The sequence below is a fragment of the Brassica napus genome, chromosome C9 (genome assembly GCF_020379485.1).
Source record: "Brassica napus cultivar Da-Ae chromosome C9, Da-Ae, whole genome shotgun sequence".
Classification (NCBI taxonomy): domain Eukaryota; kingdom Viridiplantae; phylum Streptophyta; class Magnoliopsida; order Brassicales; family Brassicaceae; genus Brassica; species Brassica napus.
In genome coordinates, this window is record NC_063452.1 from 7,670,398 (window position 1) to 7,690,554 (window position 20,157).

At 32.4% G+C, this 20,157-nt stretch overlaps 1 protein-coding gene across 1 annotated transcript; it reads left to right on the forward strand.

Annotated features, from left to right (window-relative positions):
* The first annotated feature begins 14,321 nt into the window (after nt 1–14,321).
* On the forward strand, nt 14,322–15,442 carry LOC106408898. Its single transcript, XM_013849585.1, has 4 exons — nt 14,322–14,424; nt 14,498–14,746; nt 14,791–15,098; nt 15,359–15,442. Exons 1-4 carry the CDS (start codon nt 14,322–14,324, stop codon nt 15,440–15,442), a joined length of 744 nt encoding a protein of 247 aa, XP_013705039.1.
* The last annotated feature ends 4,715 nt before the right edge of the window (nt 15,443–20,157 follow it).

Below are 20,157 nucleotides of genomic sequence, written 5' to 3' on the forward strand. Positions count from 1 at the left end.
TGAACGTGTATACCTAGTAATTATTTTATTAATGTACTAGATTCTGACCCGCCCTTGGTATATTTTTTGTTTTACATCTTTTTAGGTCTTTTCAATTGGTAATTTAAATATAGGTCTAATGACATAAAACATAATAAATAATATTCTAAATAATGATAATGATAAAAGAAATAATAGTTGGACCATAATTTTATCAATAAGTCACACTGCTATTTTAATAGAATAGATGACTAATTATAATCTGAGAAATAAAACCAACCAGATTTTATTTGGTTTAAGTCAATGAATGGACGGCTGATCGTGCGCGTGGAAATGCCAAAACCCATTCTTACCAAAACACTATTTCTAAGTAATAAAACTGGTGAAAGTTGTGTTTCAAAAAAAAAAAAAAAAAGTAATAAAACTGGAGAACGACAGTGCATGGTTACCATATCTTTAAAATGATGAGACGGGATTGAATGAGTAGTGACACTCGTTCCATGTTGATTTACCAACCAACAGCCGTCTCAGCTCACCCGCATTTTTGACAAACTTCTAGGATTCTCCACGCATATGCAATGCTTCTTTACAGTCTACGCGATAAGGTCCAACTATAGTTATTTAATTTAAATAAGAACAAACTTATATTTTATTGTTTATAATTTTAGCACATTTTATATAAATAATATATTTTGATAAATATGATATTTGTATTTTTAACATACTTTAGAACATAACTTTTTATTAATCTCTTAAATTTTAAAATATCAAAATTTTATTAATGAGCTACATAATATTTAATTTATTTTATTTTGTAGGAACTATTTTTAAAATCTTAACATTTTAAATATTAAACTAAAATTTTATTTTGTATATTTTATAAATATTTTAACTTTTATGTGAAAAATATTTATGTAGCTTTATCTTTTTAATCATATGTTATTTAAATTCTTATAGCTTTCAAATTAAAATTTTGTATTTAAAAAAAAATGTTTTGTTATTTTTATGTTAATTGTCTAAAAATAGTATATATCAAGTTGGTTAATTTTAAATGGTTTTTTTGTTAGTTTAGTTTATATCATAAGGACTTTTAACATTATATTTTTTTTAAATCTTATTATTTTTTAAATAAAAATTGCTATTTTTATGTCAATGTTCTAAAATTAGAATATGTATGTTAAGTTGATTAATGTGAAATGATATCTGTTTAATTTGTTAGATTAGATTATTGGATATGGATTTTAAAACTAAATTTGCTTTTTCAAAAAAAAAATCGTATTAAAAAAAACATTATTTGCTTATGTTATTGTTAAAATAGTAGCTATATGAAGTTTCATTTCTTTTTAATAATTTTTTTAGTTTGCCTTATTTTGAATGAATTTCTATTTTATTTTGGGCAAAATAATTTCGGAAGTTTTGAAATGTTGTAAATAATTATAATGGTTTAAAAGCGTACGTTGACACATTCAATGGCTTATATCATAAATATTTTAAAAACAATTATTTTTTGTAAATATATATATTTTTATTTAATTTATTAAAAAATTATATATCAAGTTTATTAATTTTAAATGATATTTGTTTTGTTAGATTCTTTTATTTTATGTGAAATTTAAAATTATACTTTTAAACTATAATTTATAAAAAAAAGTATTTTCTAATTTATGTTAATTTCAAAACTTTAATATATCTTAAGTTTATTCCTTTTAATATTGTTTTTGTTATTTTACTTATTTTGTATGAATTTCTGTTTTACTTTGGAAAAAAAAATATTTTTTGGAAGTTTTGAAATTTTTTAAATAATGATTTGGCATACTATAATTAGTAAGTAGTTATAAATCATATGTGTATACTAGATTTTTAACTCTCACTAGGCACGAGTTTGTATTAATAATTAGTATCATTTTATACTAATTTTCAGATAATGAAGTATAATTGGTTTATATGCATTTTATATGAAATTTTATTCAAATATGCTTTATAATTTTTCCTATTAAGAATTTTATAAATAATACTTTAAAAAAAAATAATATTTAGATATCTTCTTTTTGTTTATGTATATGTGTAAGTTTATTTACAAACATGTTTATATTGTTTGTTAATCTTATTCTTTTTAAACTATATTGATTGTTATATTTATATTTACTAATAGTATACTATTATAAATATTTTATCTATCTTTCTATATGAATGACATAAAAAATTAATGCATATGCACAATATCTAACTTTATTTTGTATTTACCAAATTTTTACAATGAAAGTAAAATTATTGTATATTTTGTGCATATATGTATTTTAAATACTCATATTTAATTCTTTTAAATTTGATTACGCGTTTAGACACACACCAATTAGCCTAATGTGCCAACAATACCACAATTGAATGGTATGTCATTGTAGCATTTTAGGATCAAATCCACAGAGAACTAGAGACTTATAACACCAAGAATACACAAACCTTCCTAATCTAAGCAAACAAGAAGATAGATGATTTGTAACAAACTAATATCCTAGAAATATAAACAAGGTGATCTCAAATCCAATCAAGAAATAAGTGCAAGAATTCAATCAAATACTAAGGATGGATCCATGGTAAGGATAATTGATATAAAGTGATCAAGGTTCAATCTAAAGGTGGCAACATTCAATCAATCTATCAACCTTAGGCTTAGACACAATCCTAAACAAATTCTATCTCTAGATGGATGTTCATTCACTAAGATAACTCAAGCATCAAATCTCTTTGGTTGAATATTATCTAAGCAATCATTAAAATCAAGTCTATTAGCCATTTTAACACTTTTAACAACAAATCTCTTTGGTAAAGAGTGTTAAAAGCTTAGGAGAGTTGGTTCAGACATTTCATCAAACATCTTTCGGATATGAAATGTCTAGAGCTCAATTTTAGAGAGGCCAACTCTAAAATAGCATTAAGATCACTCAACAAGTAAGAAATAAGAAGGATCTACAATAAAACACCCTAAATCTACACTTAATCACCCTAATCTACCTTAACCCATGAATCCAAGGAGTGTCTACTCTCTAATCTCCATGAGAAGCCTCAAACCCATGATGGATTCAAGGCTCATCATGTTTATGAGAAGGAGAAACAAGATACAATATGAAGAACTTCCTTAGATTATGATATAAAGATTCAAGCTTTTTACAAAGGAGGCAATGTTCTTGAGAGAAAAATGAGATTCTCCCCTCAGATTAGGTCTTAAAGGTGTTTATAGATGTCTAAAACTCGAACCGGGTCAACCCGACAAGCCTGGGTTTGACCCGAAAAACAAATGTTTTTTTCCGTAGTGACCAGAAAAGGTCGCTACCAGAGGTCACTACGCCTATAGCGACTTGTCGTGCCCGCTACGTGTGGCCGCTAGGATACTTGGGAAATTTTGCGAAGTCTTGAACGCATAGCGACATCGTAAAGTCGCTATGGCTGGCCGCTGTAGAAGGCGCTTGAAGTCCTGAACGCATAGCGACCTCTCGAAGTCGCTATGGCTGGCCGCTATAGAAGGCGCTTCAATTCTAGCGGTCTCTCTAACCCGCTACACACTCCCGCTACGATACTTAGGCGCCTCAGCTCTATCTTCTGTAGCGACCAGCTTTTGCCGCTACGCCTGGCCGCTAGGAGCCTTCAACGACTCATCTTCATTATTTTGGCATCAAAACACTCCTTGGGGCACAAAGTTCATCATGAAACTCTCTCCAGCACCTGATAAGGACTAATGCATGGAAATGCAACCTAATCATGCGTCAATGCTATTCCAAAAGACCAATATGCACAAGAAATGATAATTAAAACAATGTAAATATGCAAGATATCAACTCCCCCAAACTTGTTCTTTACTTGTCCTCAAGTAAACATTCTATATTAATTAAAGAGGTGGGAATTGAAAATGGAAACACATAACCGAAAGAGACACTTTCTAGCCTTCAACCTAACATCCTAAAAGAAACATAGCAAATAGCATGAGCAACTCTCTAGTGCACTCTAGTTTCTCAAGGCCTATTAAGACTCTTTTATCTCTACACAAGGCTCATTGTCATCCAACCAACAAGTTCCTTAGCCAACTCTCACATTCATTCACACACACACACAAGGTGAATTCTTGCAAATGGATATTTGATCTCAATAATTTGGTTTGGTGAGAAAGAGTGGTCTAGTGTGAAGAAAAATGGGTTTCAATTGCATCATTTATAGTGGCTCACACTCAAGAATATGAGCAAGATCATTATGCAAAATTTATCTAAGAAAAGGAGCAATTCATGCATACAATGTTTGTTCTCATCATTCTTCCCTTTTCTTAAGTAGCTTTAAGTTCTACCCTTCTTTTCTTCCTTTCCTTTGATTTAACTAACTAGGGACTTGTTTTTTTTTTTTTTTTGAATTTAAACTTTTAGACTTAGCTCTTTTTGTTTTTCTTTTCTCCCACTCAACTATTGTTTCTTTGATTCCCTTTTTTTATATTTGGGAGGGGGTTCTATTGATACCTTAGAGCTTTTCCTTTCTAATTTTCTTTGTCCCTAGGGGTTTCTTACCTTAAACACTCTTTTTGGTTCATCTCTTTCGCTCAATCTCTCTCATTCCCAAGATCAAAAAATTCAAGCTTACAAACCCAAAAACCATCCTAGAGGCTAGCTCACATGAGGTCATAATGCTAGCCAAAGATTAGAACAACCCATTGTCGCTCCTAATACTCTCAAGATTTTGCACATGACATGCTATCAATAAAAGGCCTCACTCAAGCAAATTAATGTTGGCTTCAAAGAATGGTGAGGGTTAATGGGTATGGAGTGCCATTTGGGTTAACAAAGATTGCTACAATGAGAGAAAGATAACCCAAATGTGTATAATATCCATGATCAAGTATGCAAATGCCCATATGCAAGAGAGATTAAGTTCATTAAACCTTAGTTCATTTGGAGTTGGTTTCAAAAACAATGTCAATCATCAAGCAAGCAACATGTTTCAAGAATAGTTTTCAAGGCTCGAAGCTTACAAGCTTTTTCAAGAGATGCTTAAGCTACTTGATATGTGTAGCTAGGATGCCAAATTGAGTTCTAGACATGTGCTCTTTACAAGGTTTCTCCCAATGCACAAATGCAATCTAAAAGCTTTTAGACTCAATCCTATATATGCAAATGATGCAACTAAATGTTTTTTTTTTGTGGTTTTCGAATTTTTTTTTTTTGATAGGTATGCACAATGGAATACATAGGACTCAATGACAAGTAGACAAAACAAAACACAATATGAGATAGTAGACTCTCCCCCAAACTTACTTCACACAGTCTCTTGTGTGAGAGTAAACTTGAAAGAGAGATCAAAGGAGAAATAAAAGATGAAAGAACTAAGTATTTACAAGGGTGAAATGCACTTACTTGAAGTTGGCTGTCATGATAGAAGGGAAATGAGGAGGGAGGACTTGTTGTCACCTTGAAATTTTCGACATGATCTTTTGAAATTTTTGAGAATTTCCCCAAACTTGTCCCTAAGCTTATTCAAACACACTAAAGCAAGAAAAAGATATATAAAATATATACAAAGGATACCATGTGACTTCCTCCCAAGTGAGCTTGTTTTAAGTCTCTAGCTTGACTTTGTGTGCTTGCTAATCATAAGTATCAAAAGGCTGAGCCAATGCACCTTTGGTCCTTCTCCTAGAAGAACAAGAAACCAAGTGTGCAAAGAAACACACTACTGTCCATAGAAAATAGACAGATTTTTCATCAAAGAGCTTTACTAAAGATGTAACATGAATTATGAAATGCTCATTGAAGTTCAAATGGCCATGAGAATCAAATGCAATTGATGGAAACACAAAGTCAACTACAGGCTCAAATGAAGTTTAAAAAAAGTAGTTAACTCTATCTCTATCAATCAAATAAAACACAATGTTCTCATCCTCATGATTATTTTCAACATGGGGGTTTTCTATCTCAAGCAAGAGCTTATCCACATCAAGTTCATCCCCTAAATCAGCAAGGTCAAGAAGAGGTCTAGAATTCTCAAGCAGCAAAAAGTTGGACTCAAGATCAAATGAAGCACAAATATAGTTCTTGACAAAGCAAACTTCAATGTGATCTTTAGCAAGCTTTTCTACTCTCAGTTCATCTAGTTTCCTAGTTTCACATATCAGATTAAGACATTCATTTATGAGCACAAGAGAATCAGGATCAGGGGCGTTATCCTCACCACAAGGCAAGCAAATTTCCTCAAGTTTAAGTTCCAAAGTGGAAATGCTTGTACCTTCCAGCTGGGGTGGTGGAACCCAATACATTACCTCATCAAGGGCACAAGCAACATCAAACTCATACTGGTAAACATCTCTTCCTTCAAACTCTGCTCTTTCCTTTATAAGGTGTATCCGGACCATTTGTGCTAGGTGTCTTATTGGCTTGCCCCAATACTCTTTCGTTCTCTGAAGCCGGTGTAACTCCACTCTTTGATCTGGTGTGAGTATGCGTATATCAAAAGGTGGTGGCTTCACATATGGCTGATATTCAATGTGATCTTCAAATCTCTTTGGTTGAATATTATCTAAGCAATCATTAAAATCAAGTCTATTAGCCATTTTAACACCTTTAACAACAAATCTCTTTGGTAAAGAGTGTTAAAAGCTTATGAGAGTTGGTTCAGACATTTCATGAAACACCTTTCGGGTATGAAATGTCTAGAGCTCAATTTTAGAGAGGTCAACTCTAAAATAGCATTAAGATCACAAGCAAGAAATAAGAAGGATCTACAATAAAACACCCTAAATCTACACTTAATCACCCTAATCTACCTTAACCCATGAATCCAAGGAGTGTCTACTCTCTAATCTCCATGAGAAACCTCAAACCCATGATGGATTCAAGGCTCATCATGTTTATGAGAAGGAGAAACAAGATACAATATGAAGAACTTCCTTAGATTATGATATAAAGATTCAAGCTTTTTACAAAGGAGGCAATGTTCTTGAGAGAAAAATGAGATTCTCCCCTCAGATTAGGTCTTAAAGGTGTTTATAGATGTATAAAACTCGAACCGGGTCAACCCAACAAGCCTGGGTTTGACCCGAAAAACAAATGTTTTTCTCCGTAGTGACCAGAAAAGGTCACTACGCCCGTAGCGACTTGTCGTGCCCGCTACGTGTAGCCGCTAGGATACTTGGGAAATTTTACGAAGTCTTGAACGCATAGCGACCTCGTGAAGTCGCTATGGCTGGCCGCTGTAGAAGGCGCTTGAAGTCCTGAACGCATAGCGACCTCACGAAGTCTCTATGGCTGGCCGCTATAGAAGGCGCTTCAATTCTAGCGGTCTCTCTAACCCGCTACACACTCCCGCTACGATACTTAGGCGCCTCAGCTCTATCTTCTGTAGCGACCAGCTTTTGCCGCTACGCCTGGCCACTAGGAGCCTTCAACGACTCATCTTCATTATTTTGGCATCAAAACACTCCTTGGGGCACAGAGTTCATCATGAAACTCTCTCCAGCACCTGATAAGGACTAATACATGGAAATGCAACCTAATCATGCGTCAATGCTATTCCAAAAGACCAATATGCACAAGAAATGATAATTAAAACAATGTAAATATACAAGATATCAAAATGCATGTCTGATAGTATTTAGATCTAGGTTTTAATAACAAGAAATATTTTAAGAAATTTAAATAATAGTAAATATTATTTAAGATATAAAAAAATGGGAAATAAATATATACAAATTTAAACTAATGTTTAGCAATATTGTATTTATTACAATAAACATATATAAATAGATAAATAATTAGATATATCTTCTACTTGATCTAGTTATAGTATTAATTAATGGCGGGATTATGTTGTTTTATTAGTTGACATGATATTTCATAAACTAATAAATATAGTTTCCAATTGACGAATGTATAATGGATATTTTAATATTTTTATTTTCTGTTGTCGCTGAGACTATACTCTAATGTCAATATTACTTGTAAATATTATCAGAATTTTTAACTAATTTATTTTCTTAGCAACTTTTGATTTTTTAATGTTTTTTGTATATTTCAATAACATTTTTCTTTCAAATATCTTTCATTAATAGAACTCATGTGAGATCATTTTAAATTATATATGTTATGTTAATTCCTTTGATAAATTTTCATAAGCATAGGTCGTTTGATTTTTATCGGTAAATTATACTAAAGACTTATCAAAACTTTACCATGGATTTTGCCTAATTTTAGATGGCCATATTTAAAAAACTTGTAGATTATGAAATATTTAGGGTTGTTTCATAAAAACATATTTGATTATTTTAATGAATATTTTGATTATCATTTTATTTAGAAAAATTATGTCAAGATTTATTAAAATTTTAATTGTTGATGAGTAAATAACTATGTTAATTCATTTGATTGATAAAAAGCGGTTTGAAAAACAAAGATAAATGATTTGAAAACACATAGATAAATGATCTGTTTAACAATATATGTCTTACATATGTACATTATTCTTACCATCACTTATTTTTTACAGCGCTTTGTAACTTATTGTAAACTAACTAATGAATTGACTTCGTAAAAAAAATCACAATCAACCATTATTTTTTAAGAAACTAATATAACCTATTATAAATTTAGATAATTTTATAGCCGATACCACTATAAAAAACAAAAATACTAAATTTCAATATACCTTTTTATTTATTTGATTAGGTTAAGTATTATGATATAAATTAATTATTTTATTTTGATTTATATTCTATTTGTATGTTTTAACATACTTCATGACATAATTTATGTAATTTTGATGTTAATTTTTGAAGAATTAGCATATATATCAAGTAAGTTTTTTGTTTTTTTATTTATATATTTATTTTTAGAAATTTTAAGATTTATAAAAATATTAAACTATGATGCTGATTTTAAATATTTTATTGATATTTTCAATTATTTTGGATTTGTAAAAGCATATAGTCCTTATCGTAAAAAAGGTTATGGACATAATTAGATTTTGTTTTTGTCAAAATCGTATTATATTAAGTCATAATTATCAATAAATATCAATCTAACTTTTAAGAAACTTTTTAAAAAATTAAATTTAAATTTTTATAGTTTTTTGTTGATTTTTATTTTAATTTTACATACATGATTATTTAATTTTTTATTTTTTATTTAAAAAGCATGTTTTATCTTTTTTAAATTGTTTTTAGTTAATTATTTGTTTAATTTCAAATATTGATATTATAATTCAAGATAGTTATTTTTAATAAAATAATCTTTTATTCGTATAAAATACTATACTAACTAGGATAAGACATGCGCCTTGCGCATGATGAGTTTATTTGAATATATTATCGATAATTTCTTTTATATATTTGATCATTTATTTATATATATACAATATTTTTTGTTGTTATTATATAATTTCTTTCCGATGGATCAGATCAATTTTTATTAAAAATTATGGAACAAAACTCTAATTAATACATCATGGGTTGATCAGATTGGACATTAAACAAATTAAGACATAAAAACCTTATTTTTTCCATCGAACACATTCTTGAAAAAAGTGAACAACATTGTTTTCACAGTTGAATTATTTTAATTTTTATCTTCCATATGGTTTTGAAAGCTTTCAAATCAACCATCGAATTGATACATGTCATTTTAATGTTTTTAGTCTTTAAGGAAAACTTACATTTTTGTAATTTAAAGTCATTTTAAAAAATTCAAAATATAACATATAAGAAAAAATCTAACATATAAGAAAAATATAACATATAAGGTGTCCTCATTTTTGCGCAGAATGAGTTTATTTGAATAGATTATCGATAATTTCTTTTATATATTTGATCATTTATTTATATATATACAATATTTTTTGTTGTTATTATATAATTTCTTTCCGATGGATCGGATCAATTTTTATTAAAAATCATGGAACAAAACTCTAATTAATACATCATGGGTTGATCAGATTGGACATTAAACAAATTAAGACATAAAAACCTTATTTTTTCCATCGAACACATTCTTGAAAAAAGTGATCAGCATTGTTTTCACAGTTGAATTATTTTGACTTTAATCTTCCATATGGTTTTGAAAGCTTTCAAATCAACCATCGAATTGATACATGTCATTTTAATGTTTTTAGTCTTTAAGAAAAACTTACATTTTTGTAATTTAAAGTCGTTTTAAAAAATTCAAAATATAACATATAAGAAAAAATCTAACATATAAGAAAAATATAACATATAAGGTGTCCTCATTTTTGTATTTTAAAGTCGTTTTAAAAAAAAATAGAACATATAAGATTTCCTCATTTTTGTAATTTAAAGTCATTTAAAAAAAATTAAAATATAACATATAAGAAAAAATCAATTTTTTTATTATATGGTTAATGTGAATGTTTATTTTTTAATATTATAAAATTAAACAAAAAATGAAGAAGGATGCAAAAAATTGTTATCAAATCTTTATTATTCATAATCATTAATTGTCATATATACGTAAATGATATTAGGTAATTTTGTACCTTTTATTTAAGGAAAGAATACACACTTCTTATATTTTAGGTTAATATAATGTTTACTAGTGGACATTAAACAAATTATGACATAAAAACCTTATTTTTTCCATCGAATACATTCTTGAAAAAAATGAACAGTATTGTTTTCACAGTTAAATTATTTTGACTTTTATCTTCCATATGGTTTTGAAAGCTTTCAAATCAACCATCGAATTGATACATGTCATTTTAATGTTTTTAATCGTATACTTAAGGAAAACTTACATTTTTGTAATTTAAAGTTGTTTTAAAAAAATTCAAAATATTTCATATAAGAAAATTCTAACATATAAGAAAAATATAACATATAAGGTGTCCTCATTTTTGTATTTTAAAGTCGTTTAAAAAAAATATATAACATATAAGGTTTCTTCATTTTTGTAATTTAAAGTCATTTTAAAAAATTTAAAATATAATATATAAGAAAAAATCTAATTTTTTTATTATATGGTTAATGTGATTGTTTAATTTTTTTAATAATATAAATTTAAACAAAAATGAAGAAGGATGCAAAAATTGTTATCAAGTCTTTATTATTCATAATCATTAATTGCCTTATATATGTAAATCATATTAGGTAATTCCGTAGCTTTTATTGTTTTATTGAATGAAAGAATACACACTTCCTATATTTTAGGTTAATATAATGTTCTCTAGTGTTATATAATTATGGAATAATGTGACACCATTAGATTAAACTATACTTTATATTAGATGCTTTAGAATTCTTTGAAATGAAATTTAGAACGCATTTAGAGTGTCACCTAGGATTTGAGGTTTTTTTTAACTAATACAAAATTAAGGTTTTAATTTTTCAAATGCTTATCAATTAATATATAGGGGATATAACGTTAGTATTATTATATTTATTATTCAAATACTATGATTTACAGTACTATATTATTACTTTGATTGGTATAAAATACTATACTAAATTAAATTTACACATTTACATATTTTATTATTTTAAACAAATAAAATAGTATATATTTTAATTAACAGATCTACAATTTAAGAAAAATAAATAAATAAACTTTTATTAAAATGGGAGAATTTGCGAGATATCTAAGTTTGATAAATTAATTAGGTGCATGTCAATGATTTTGACATAATTAAGAGACTAACAAATGTGTTCCCTTTCATCCGGTTATAACCCTCTATCAAACAGGTAGACGGTGACAGGGAGAAGGTAAGAACACGTAGGCTAAGATAAATATGGCCATTATTAACCGTGTACTGTGCAGATCTGGGGGATTTAAAGGAAACACGTCACCCACATTCCTAACCGCATACGGTTTACTATGTGTGGTAAATATGTGGAGGATAATAGGACAACGACATCTTGATATATTGTGTAGTCCTTTATTTTCTTACAGTCTGTCCATTTGGGTAAGAAGTAAGAAAATCCAGAGAAGAAGGTGAATGCAGATGCAGAGTTAATGCTCTGACTTTCGATAAGGTAACCTTCGGTTAACTGCTCTTAATACCTCGGTTGTGCATTTATTATACACTGTGATATACATAATGTAGATGGAATGGTATTACCGTTCTCACGCTGAAATAGTATTCTGTTTACTGTGGTAATTGTTGCAGATGAATGAGCCAGATAAAGTGTTGCTTGTACATGGGACGTGGGTCTGTGATGCAGATAATCGATGGATATTTGAGCCTGGCATAGTGTGTGCAGCAGAGCACCTCATCGAACTCAAAATGGAGATGACAATGACTGAGTTAGTAGCTGCAGTAAAAGAATGTCTAGACATAACATCGAAAGATATCTCTGTCAAACTGTCGTATCAATACCCAGAGTGGGTTGCAATGGGTGATGGAGAGTTGGATACACCTCAGTACATTACAGACGATACCGATGTGGGTGTATTTATCCGGATGAGACGCGCCATTGAAGAAGTTGATCTTTATGTCTACATCGTCCGACATTCACCTGGTGGGAAAGAAGACAATCTACCACGCCAACTGTCACGTAATATGCGTAAAGGGGGAGAGGATGGAGGTGACAACTGTATGGATGAGGAAGACGGCATGCTTTTGCACTCTCAGAAACTCCATTGACTCTTCCACCAACATAGAAGGATGTAGGTGGGAAAGACCAGGAGGTGCCAGAATGTTCTGAACGACAGCGCCAGAATAGTACAACTTCTTGCACGACTATTCCACATGGACAACGTGGAATAGTCAATAGAGAGCCAGGCGAAACTGTTTGATTTTCTGCACCGGAGACAGAAGCGAGACAGAAGGGAAAGAACAAACGGCCCTTAGAGTATGAAACTGATTCAGATACTGACTCCGACGATGCAATGGTCGTCCCTGTGCTTCGTGCAAGTATTCCCGAGACGGCAAATGCAGCTAGGCCTGTAGCGCGCCGGCTGGTGTTTGGAATACCTGGAATTCCCACCACACAGGAGGGAGCTGGTAGTTCTAGTTCGAGTACAGAGGCTCTACCTGAGGTAGCTGACGAATTTGGTCAACACTTGGGAAAATTTGATGAAGCACTCCACGAGATGCTAAGCGATCCATAAACTCCATCTCTATTTGGAAAGGATGCCCCACCGGTATTCAACAGTCGCCGGGGAACAGGTTTAACAGATACAATGTGACAACACATAGTATAGTATTAAAGAATTAAGTATACAACAACATCTACTGTACTATATCAGATAGTTACTACTTGATATTGACATAATTTAATTTTGTAGGTGTAGATACTGCCCTTGCTGACATACAATATGAGGGGGACGAAATTTACGTCGGATGTGTCTTCAAATCCAAAACTGACTGCAAAATCAAACTAGCAATTCATGCCATGAATAGGAAGTTCCATTTCGGAACTCCCCGCTCGAGTCCGACAATGCTACTTGCCCAATGCGTTGGCAATGGTTGCCCATGGCGCGTGTATGCTGTTCTGCTGGATGCTAGTGGGAACTTCCAAGTTCGCCAAGAAAATCTCATTCACTCATGCACCGTTGATGAGCGCCGCAACTACCACAAACTGGCAACCACTCAGGTTATAGGCGAGATAATGCAATCAAGGTTTGTTGGAATCAAGCGTGGCCCAACCGCAGCAGCAATTAGGAAAATACTGTTGCATGAGTTTCATGTGAACGTCTTGTATTGGAAAGCGTGGAGAGCTAGAGAGCTTGCAATGGACCATGCAATGGGTACAATGGTAGGAAGCTACTCACTTATACCTGCATATTTAGCTCTTCTTCAGTCATCAAATGAAGGAACGACCTGCTTCTTGGAGAGTACATATGCCGAAGATGGGGGAAGAAGATTTAAGTATTTTTTTGTTGCATATGGGGCGTCAATCTCAGGGTATCCGTCGATGCGGAAAGTGGTTGTTGTTGATGGGACGTCATTGAAAGGAAAGTTGGGGGCTGCCTACTTTCAGCGTCTGCACAAGACGGAAATTTCCAAGTATTTCCTCTAGCTTTTACGGTGGTCGATAGTGAAAACGACGATGCTTGGGAATGTTTTTCCCAGAAATTACAAACATTTATTTACGATGTCCCAGGCTTGGTTTTCATCTCAGATCGACATGCAAGCATTTACAGTGGACTTAGAAAGGTAAAATTGTATACTATTTTATAATGCGACTATACTATATGCAATTACTAGTCCACGTACTACCAAAGCTATTTCATACCTGATGGTAATAATTTTAATTAAATATTTTCCACGTACAGGTTTATAATCACGCTCAGCACGTTGCATGTGTAGTCCATCTTTGGCGCAATATAAAGGCAATATTTAAGAAAAGCAGGCTCGCAAACCTTATGTCCGCTGCTGCATGGACATTCACGCTGACCGAGTTTAATCAGAAATTTATTGAGATCCAGAAAATAAACCCTCAATGCGTTGCATATTTGGTTGACATAGGTATGTACACTGTGTCAATAAAATAGTTTACTTTCTAAAATAGAATACCTCATACCATACTATCTAATTTCAGGGTTTGAACACTGGACTAGAGCTCATTTCAAAGGAAGCCGGTACAACCTGATGGACTCGAACATTGCCGAATCTTGGAATGGTGTCATTAAGGAAGCAAGAGAATATCCCCTTATCACTATGTTTGAATACATACGCACAACCGTTATGGGCTGGCTAGCATTGCGTAGAGCAAAAGCAAACCGAGAGCAAGGAACCCTCACACCAAATGTCAGAAAACTGGTTGAAGAGAACTACGAATTCTCAACAGGTTTGTCAGTACGTGATATTGGGGAGTTGGAGTTTCAAGTGCAGGACAATGCGGGAGAGTGCTTCACCGTTTTATTAGGACCTGGCATATGGAATACGACGAGATGGGCATTCCATGTATTCATGCTCTAGCTGCTGCTACAAGGATTGGCTTCCCTTCTGATGCGTTGGTTGCGCCACCATACTATGTGATAACTTGGAGACAAGGATTTGCTGGAAAAATTTACCCGGTCCCATCACTCGGAGGGGTAGAAATAGGGGTTGGTACTCCAAACGACCTTCTCCCACCAGCGGTGCGCCGCCCACCTGGCCGTCCAAGGAAAGTTCGCATCCTCTCCCGCGGAGAGTATAAGGTACATCTTTCCTTCTGATGAATTCGACTTATAGACAGGTGGTTGAACACATAAGAGTCAGGGGAGACAAACTAGGATAGATGATGATGATGATAATGAATAGAGTATACAACATACATTAGCGAACAATTGATGGTATATGACATATATAGTATAGTTCATGTAACTAGAATATACGTGGGTTGATATGGTATAGTATATTAAATTTGTATTTATGATGTTCCTTTCTCAATGACATAAGTATTGTCCTAATGTTGCAGAAAGGAGGGAACTCATCCTCTAGGAAATGCAAACGTTGTTGCCGTTCAGGTCACAACAAGGCGTCCTTCCGGAACCCTATATAAAAAGCTAAGACTATGGAGAAAGCATCTGAAGGTAGTTCGAAATTTTTTTTTGGGAACTGGGTGAATAAGCGAAAGCCTTTGCCGTCTACGGACTTGCCCTCTAATTGAAGTATGATAGGGAAGTGAAACAAATTTTACCTAAATACACGAATATATGCATAGCTGTCATATATCAATGTATTTAGTATGTAAATAGTATGCTCTATAAACCCTATGTGAAGCACAAAGTATGTGCAAGTTGTACGGAACGCCCGCAGACCTTTTGATGTGAATATAATGATGCCTTTCTCCACTAAATATTTCGAAATGAAAACACTGTAGAGGCAACCTTGGTGAAGGCCGCAAGGATATAATGTTGTACTATACCATGTGCCAGAGAAAGTATGGTAATTTTAAATGTTAGAAGTACGGTAGGTAGGCGCAACCTCTTCCAAAATCATAAAGTAAACCCTACAAGTGTAGTTAAACCAGATACCCCAAAAGGATTTATTAATACACAACCCAGCTGGTAAAATCCACAAGTATGTTGCACATTACTACTCTATGTGACTAATATAGTAGGTATGTTAGGAAGGGTTGAAATAAGTGGGCTTCATATGGATAACTAAACCCTAATATGGATAACTAAACCATAATATGTATATGTGAACCCACATACCCCACATAATAACTATGGAAATAGTTAACCCACACCCTAGATGAAAAACGAGAGACCCTCATCAAACCTTAATATGAATACTTAAACCCTAATATGAAAAACTAAACCCTAATATGGATATGTGAACCCACATACACCACATAATAAGTAGAAAAATAGTTAACCCACGTCTCTGCAGGAAACCAATGTCCTTTCTAACACCCTATACTACTCCCCTATATAGTATAGTTGACCGTTATGATATACAAATAGTATAAGACAATGTAGATGGCGTGTTACAGTGTGTACGAGTTAGTAAAACTAAACCCTAACGATGGAAAAAGTAAACACAAATCCTATAAGAAAAGTAGTTGAACCATAACGACGGACTAGTATGAATTAAAGGTAGTATACTAAGGAAGAATTTTTTAATACACATCCCAGCTGGTGAAGTCCACAAGTATATTGTGCATTACTATTCTATGTGACATACATAGTATGTATGTTATGAAGGGTTGAAGTAGGCTGGTTTCATATGGATAAATAAACCCTAATATGGAAAACTAAACACTTATGCGGACATGTCAACCCAGATAAACCACATAATAACTATGGAAATAGTTAACCCACATCATGGAAGAAAAAACTAAAATAGTTAACCCACATCATGGAAGAAAAAACTAAAATCCCTTACCAAACCTTAATATGAATAAAACCCTAATAGGGAAAATTAAACCCTAATATGGATAACCAAACCCTAATATGGATATGTGAACCTACATATACCACATAATCACCCTAATATGGATATGTGAACCCACATATACCATACTAAACCCTAATATGAAAAACTAAACCCTAATGAAGGATAACTAATCCCTAATATGGATATGTGAACCCACATATACCACGTAATAAGTAGGAAAATAGTTAACCCGCGTCTCTCCAGGAAACAAAAGTCCTTTCTAACACATTATACTATTTCACACATATAGTATAGTATACTGTTATGATATACAAATAGTCTAAAACGATGTAGATGGCGTGCTACATCGGGTAGGAGTTAGTAAAACTAAACCCTAACGATGGGAAAAGTAAACTCAAATCCTATAAGAAAAATAGTTGAACTATAACGACGGACTAGTCTGCATTAAAGGTAGTATACTAAGGAAGAATTTTTTAATACACATCCCAGCGGGTGAAGTCCACAAGTATATCGCGCATTACTATTCTATGTGACATATATAGTATTTATGTTATGAAGGGTTGAAGTAGGCTGGTTTCATATGGATTAATCAAATATAATATAGATAACTAAACCCTAATATGGATATGTCAACCCACATAAACCACATAATAACTATGGAAATAGTTAACCACAACATAGAAGAAAAACTAGAGACACTCACCAAACTTTAATATGAATAAAACCCTATTAGGGAAAACTAAACCCTAATATGGATAACCAAACCCTAATATGGATATGTGAACCCACATATAGGTTAGTATCACCCCAATATGGATATGTGAACCCACATATACCATACTAAACCCTAATATGAAAAACTAAACCCTAATGAAGGATAACTAATCCCTAATATTGATATGTGAACCCACATACACCACATAATAAGTAGGGAAATAGTTAACCCGCGCCCTCCAGGAAACAAAAGTCCTTTCTAACACAGTATACTATTTCACACATATAGTATAGTATACTGTTATGATATACAAGTAGTCTAAAACGATGTAGATGGCGTGCTATATCGTGTAGGAGTTAGTAAAACTAAACCCTAACGATGGGAAAAGTAAACCCAAATCCTATAAGAAAAATAGTTGAACTATAACGACGGACTGGTCTGCATTAAAGGTAGTATACTAAGGAAGAAATTTTTAATACACATCCCAGCAGGTGAAGTCCACAAGTATATTGCGCATTACTATTCTATGTGACATATATAGTATGTATGTTATGAAGGGTTGAAGTAGGCTGGTTTCATATGGATAAATAACCCTAATATGGATAACTAAACCCTAATATGGATATGTCAACCTACATAAACCACATAACCCTAATATGAAAAACTAAACCCTAATGAAGGATAACTAATCCCTAATATGGATATGTGAACCCACATACACCACATAATAAGTAGGGAAATAGTTAACACGCGTCTCTGCAAGAAACAAAAGTCCTTTCTTATTTCAGACATATAGTATAGTATACTGTTATGATATACCAGTAGTCTAAAACGATGTAGATGGCGTGCTACATCGTGTAGGAGTTACTAAAACTAAACCCTAACGATGGGAAAAGTAAACCCAAATCCTATAAGAAAAATAGTTGAACTATAACGACGGACTGGTCTGCATTAAAGGTAGTATACTAAGGAAATTTTTTTTAATACACATCCCAGCGGGTGAAGTCCACAAGTATATTGCGCATTACTATTCTATGTGACATATATAGTGTGTATGTGAATCCACATATACCATACTAAACCCTAGTATGAATAACTAAACCCTAATGAAGGATAACTAAACCTTAATATGGATATGTGAACCCACATACACGACATAATAAGTAGGGAAATAGTTAACACACGTCTCTCTGGGAAACAAATGTCCTTTACAACACAATATACTATTTCACACATATAGTATAGTATATCGTTATGATATACAAATATTCTAAAACGATGTAGATGGCGTGTTACATCGTGTAGGAGTTAGTAAAACTAAACCCTAACGATGGGAAAAGTAAACCCAAATCCTATAAGAAAAATAGTTGAACAATAACGACGGACTGGTCTGCATTCAAAGTAGTATACTAAGGAAGAATTTTTTAATTACACATCCCAGCTGGTGAAGTCCACAAGTATATTGCAATTACTATTCTATGTGACATATATAGTATGTATGTTATGAAGGGTTGAAGTAGGCTGGTTTCATATGGATAACTAAACCCTAATATGGATAACTAAACCCTAATATGGATATGTCAACCCACATAAACCACATAATAACTATGGAAATAGTTAACCCACAGCGTAAAAGAAAAACTAGAGTCACTCACCAAACCTTAATATGAATAAAACCCTATTAGGGAAAACTAAACTCTAATATGTGAACCCACATATACCACATACTCACCCTGATATGGTTATATGAACTGACATATACCACACTAAATCCTAATATGAAAAACTAAACCCCGATGAAGGATAACTAAACCATAATATGGATATGTGAACCCACATACACTACATAATAAGTAGGAAAATAGTCAACCCACGTCTATGCAGGCAACAAATGTTCTTTATAAAACACTATACTATTTCCCCCATATAGTATAGTTTACCATTATGATATACAATGTGTCCCTCATTAAATCCTAATATGGAGATACTGAAGACTAATATGGAAAACTAAACTCTAATATGGATATGTGAACCCACACACACCACATAATAACTATGAAAATAGTTAACCCACATCCTTAAAGAAAACAAGTGTTTCTCACTCTCATCTATACTAATTAGAGTATGTAGTATAGTATGGCGCAAGTAGATGCAGTGAAACATATAAACATATTAAGAAGTAGACCATTATATGGATAACTAAACTCTGATATGGATAGGTGAACCCACATATTCCACATAATAACTATCCCCATCTATTATTGATGGGGATTTGATGAACCTACGTTTGTCCCGAAAACCGGAAGCTGGTAAACAATTTCTACAACGAAATTGAGGACTTTTACATCGTTCACCATTTAGTAAATCTACACCTTAAGCATGGAAAAAGTTAACCCACATCCTTTCCAAAACTGGTACCATACAATAAATACTATACCATATAGTATACCCACATCCTAGTATGAAGAAAGAAAGCAGGGTACTAACATGCCTCTATTTAATAGGGAAGCACTTTACTGAAAATGCTTTTACTTAAAAGGAAAGAAATTGTTTAAAGTAAACATTGGATCAACGTGAGAGTGCGTCCTAACGAAATAATCCAGATTGGGAGTTAAGAGAGAGAAAGAAACATGATTTAGTGACATAATAAAACATTC

Excerpts from the sequence above, each read along its gene's own strand:
- LOC106408898 (XM_013849585.1), top strand. The coding sequence starts at position 14,322 with ATGTCCGCTGCTGCATGGACATTCACGCTGACCGAGTTTAATCAGAAA. Across the intron at positions 14,425-14,497 it reads TGCATATTTGGTTGACATAG|GGTTTGAACACTGGACTAGA; the intron begins GTATGTACACTG and ends ATCTAATTTCAG. Across the intron at positions 14,747-14,790 it reads GAACTACGAATTCTCAACAG|GACAATGCGGGAGAGTGCTT; the intron begins GTTTGTCAGTAC and ends TTTCAAGTGCAG.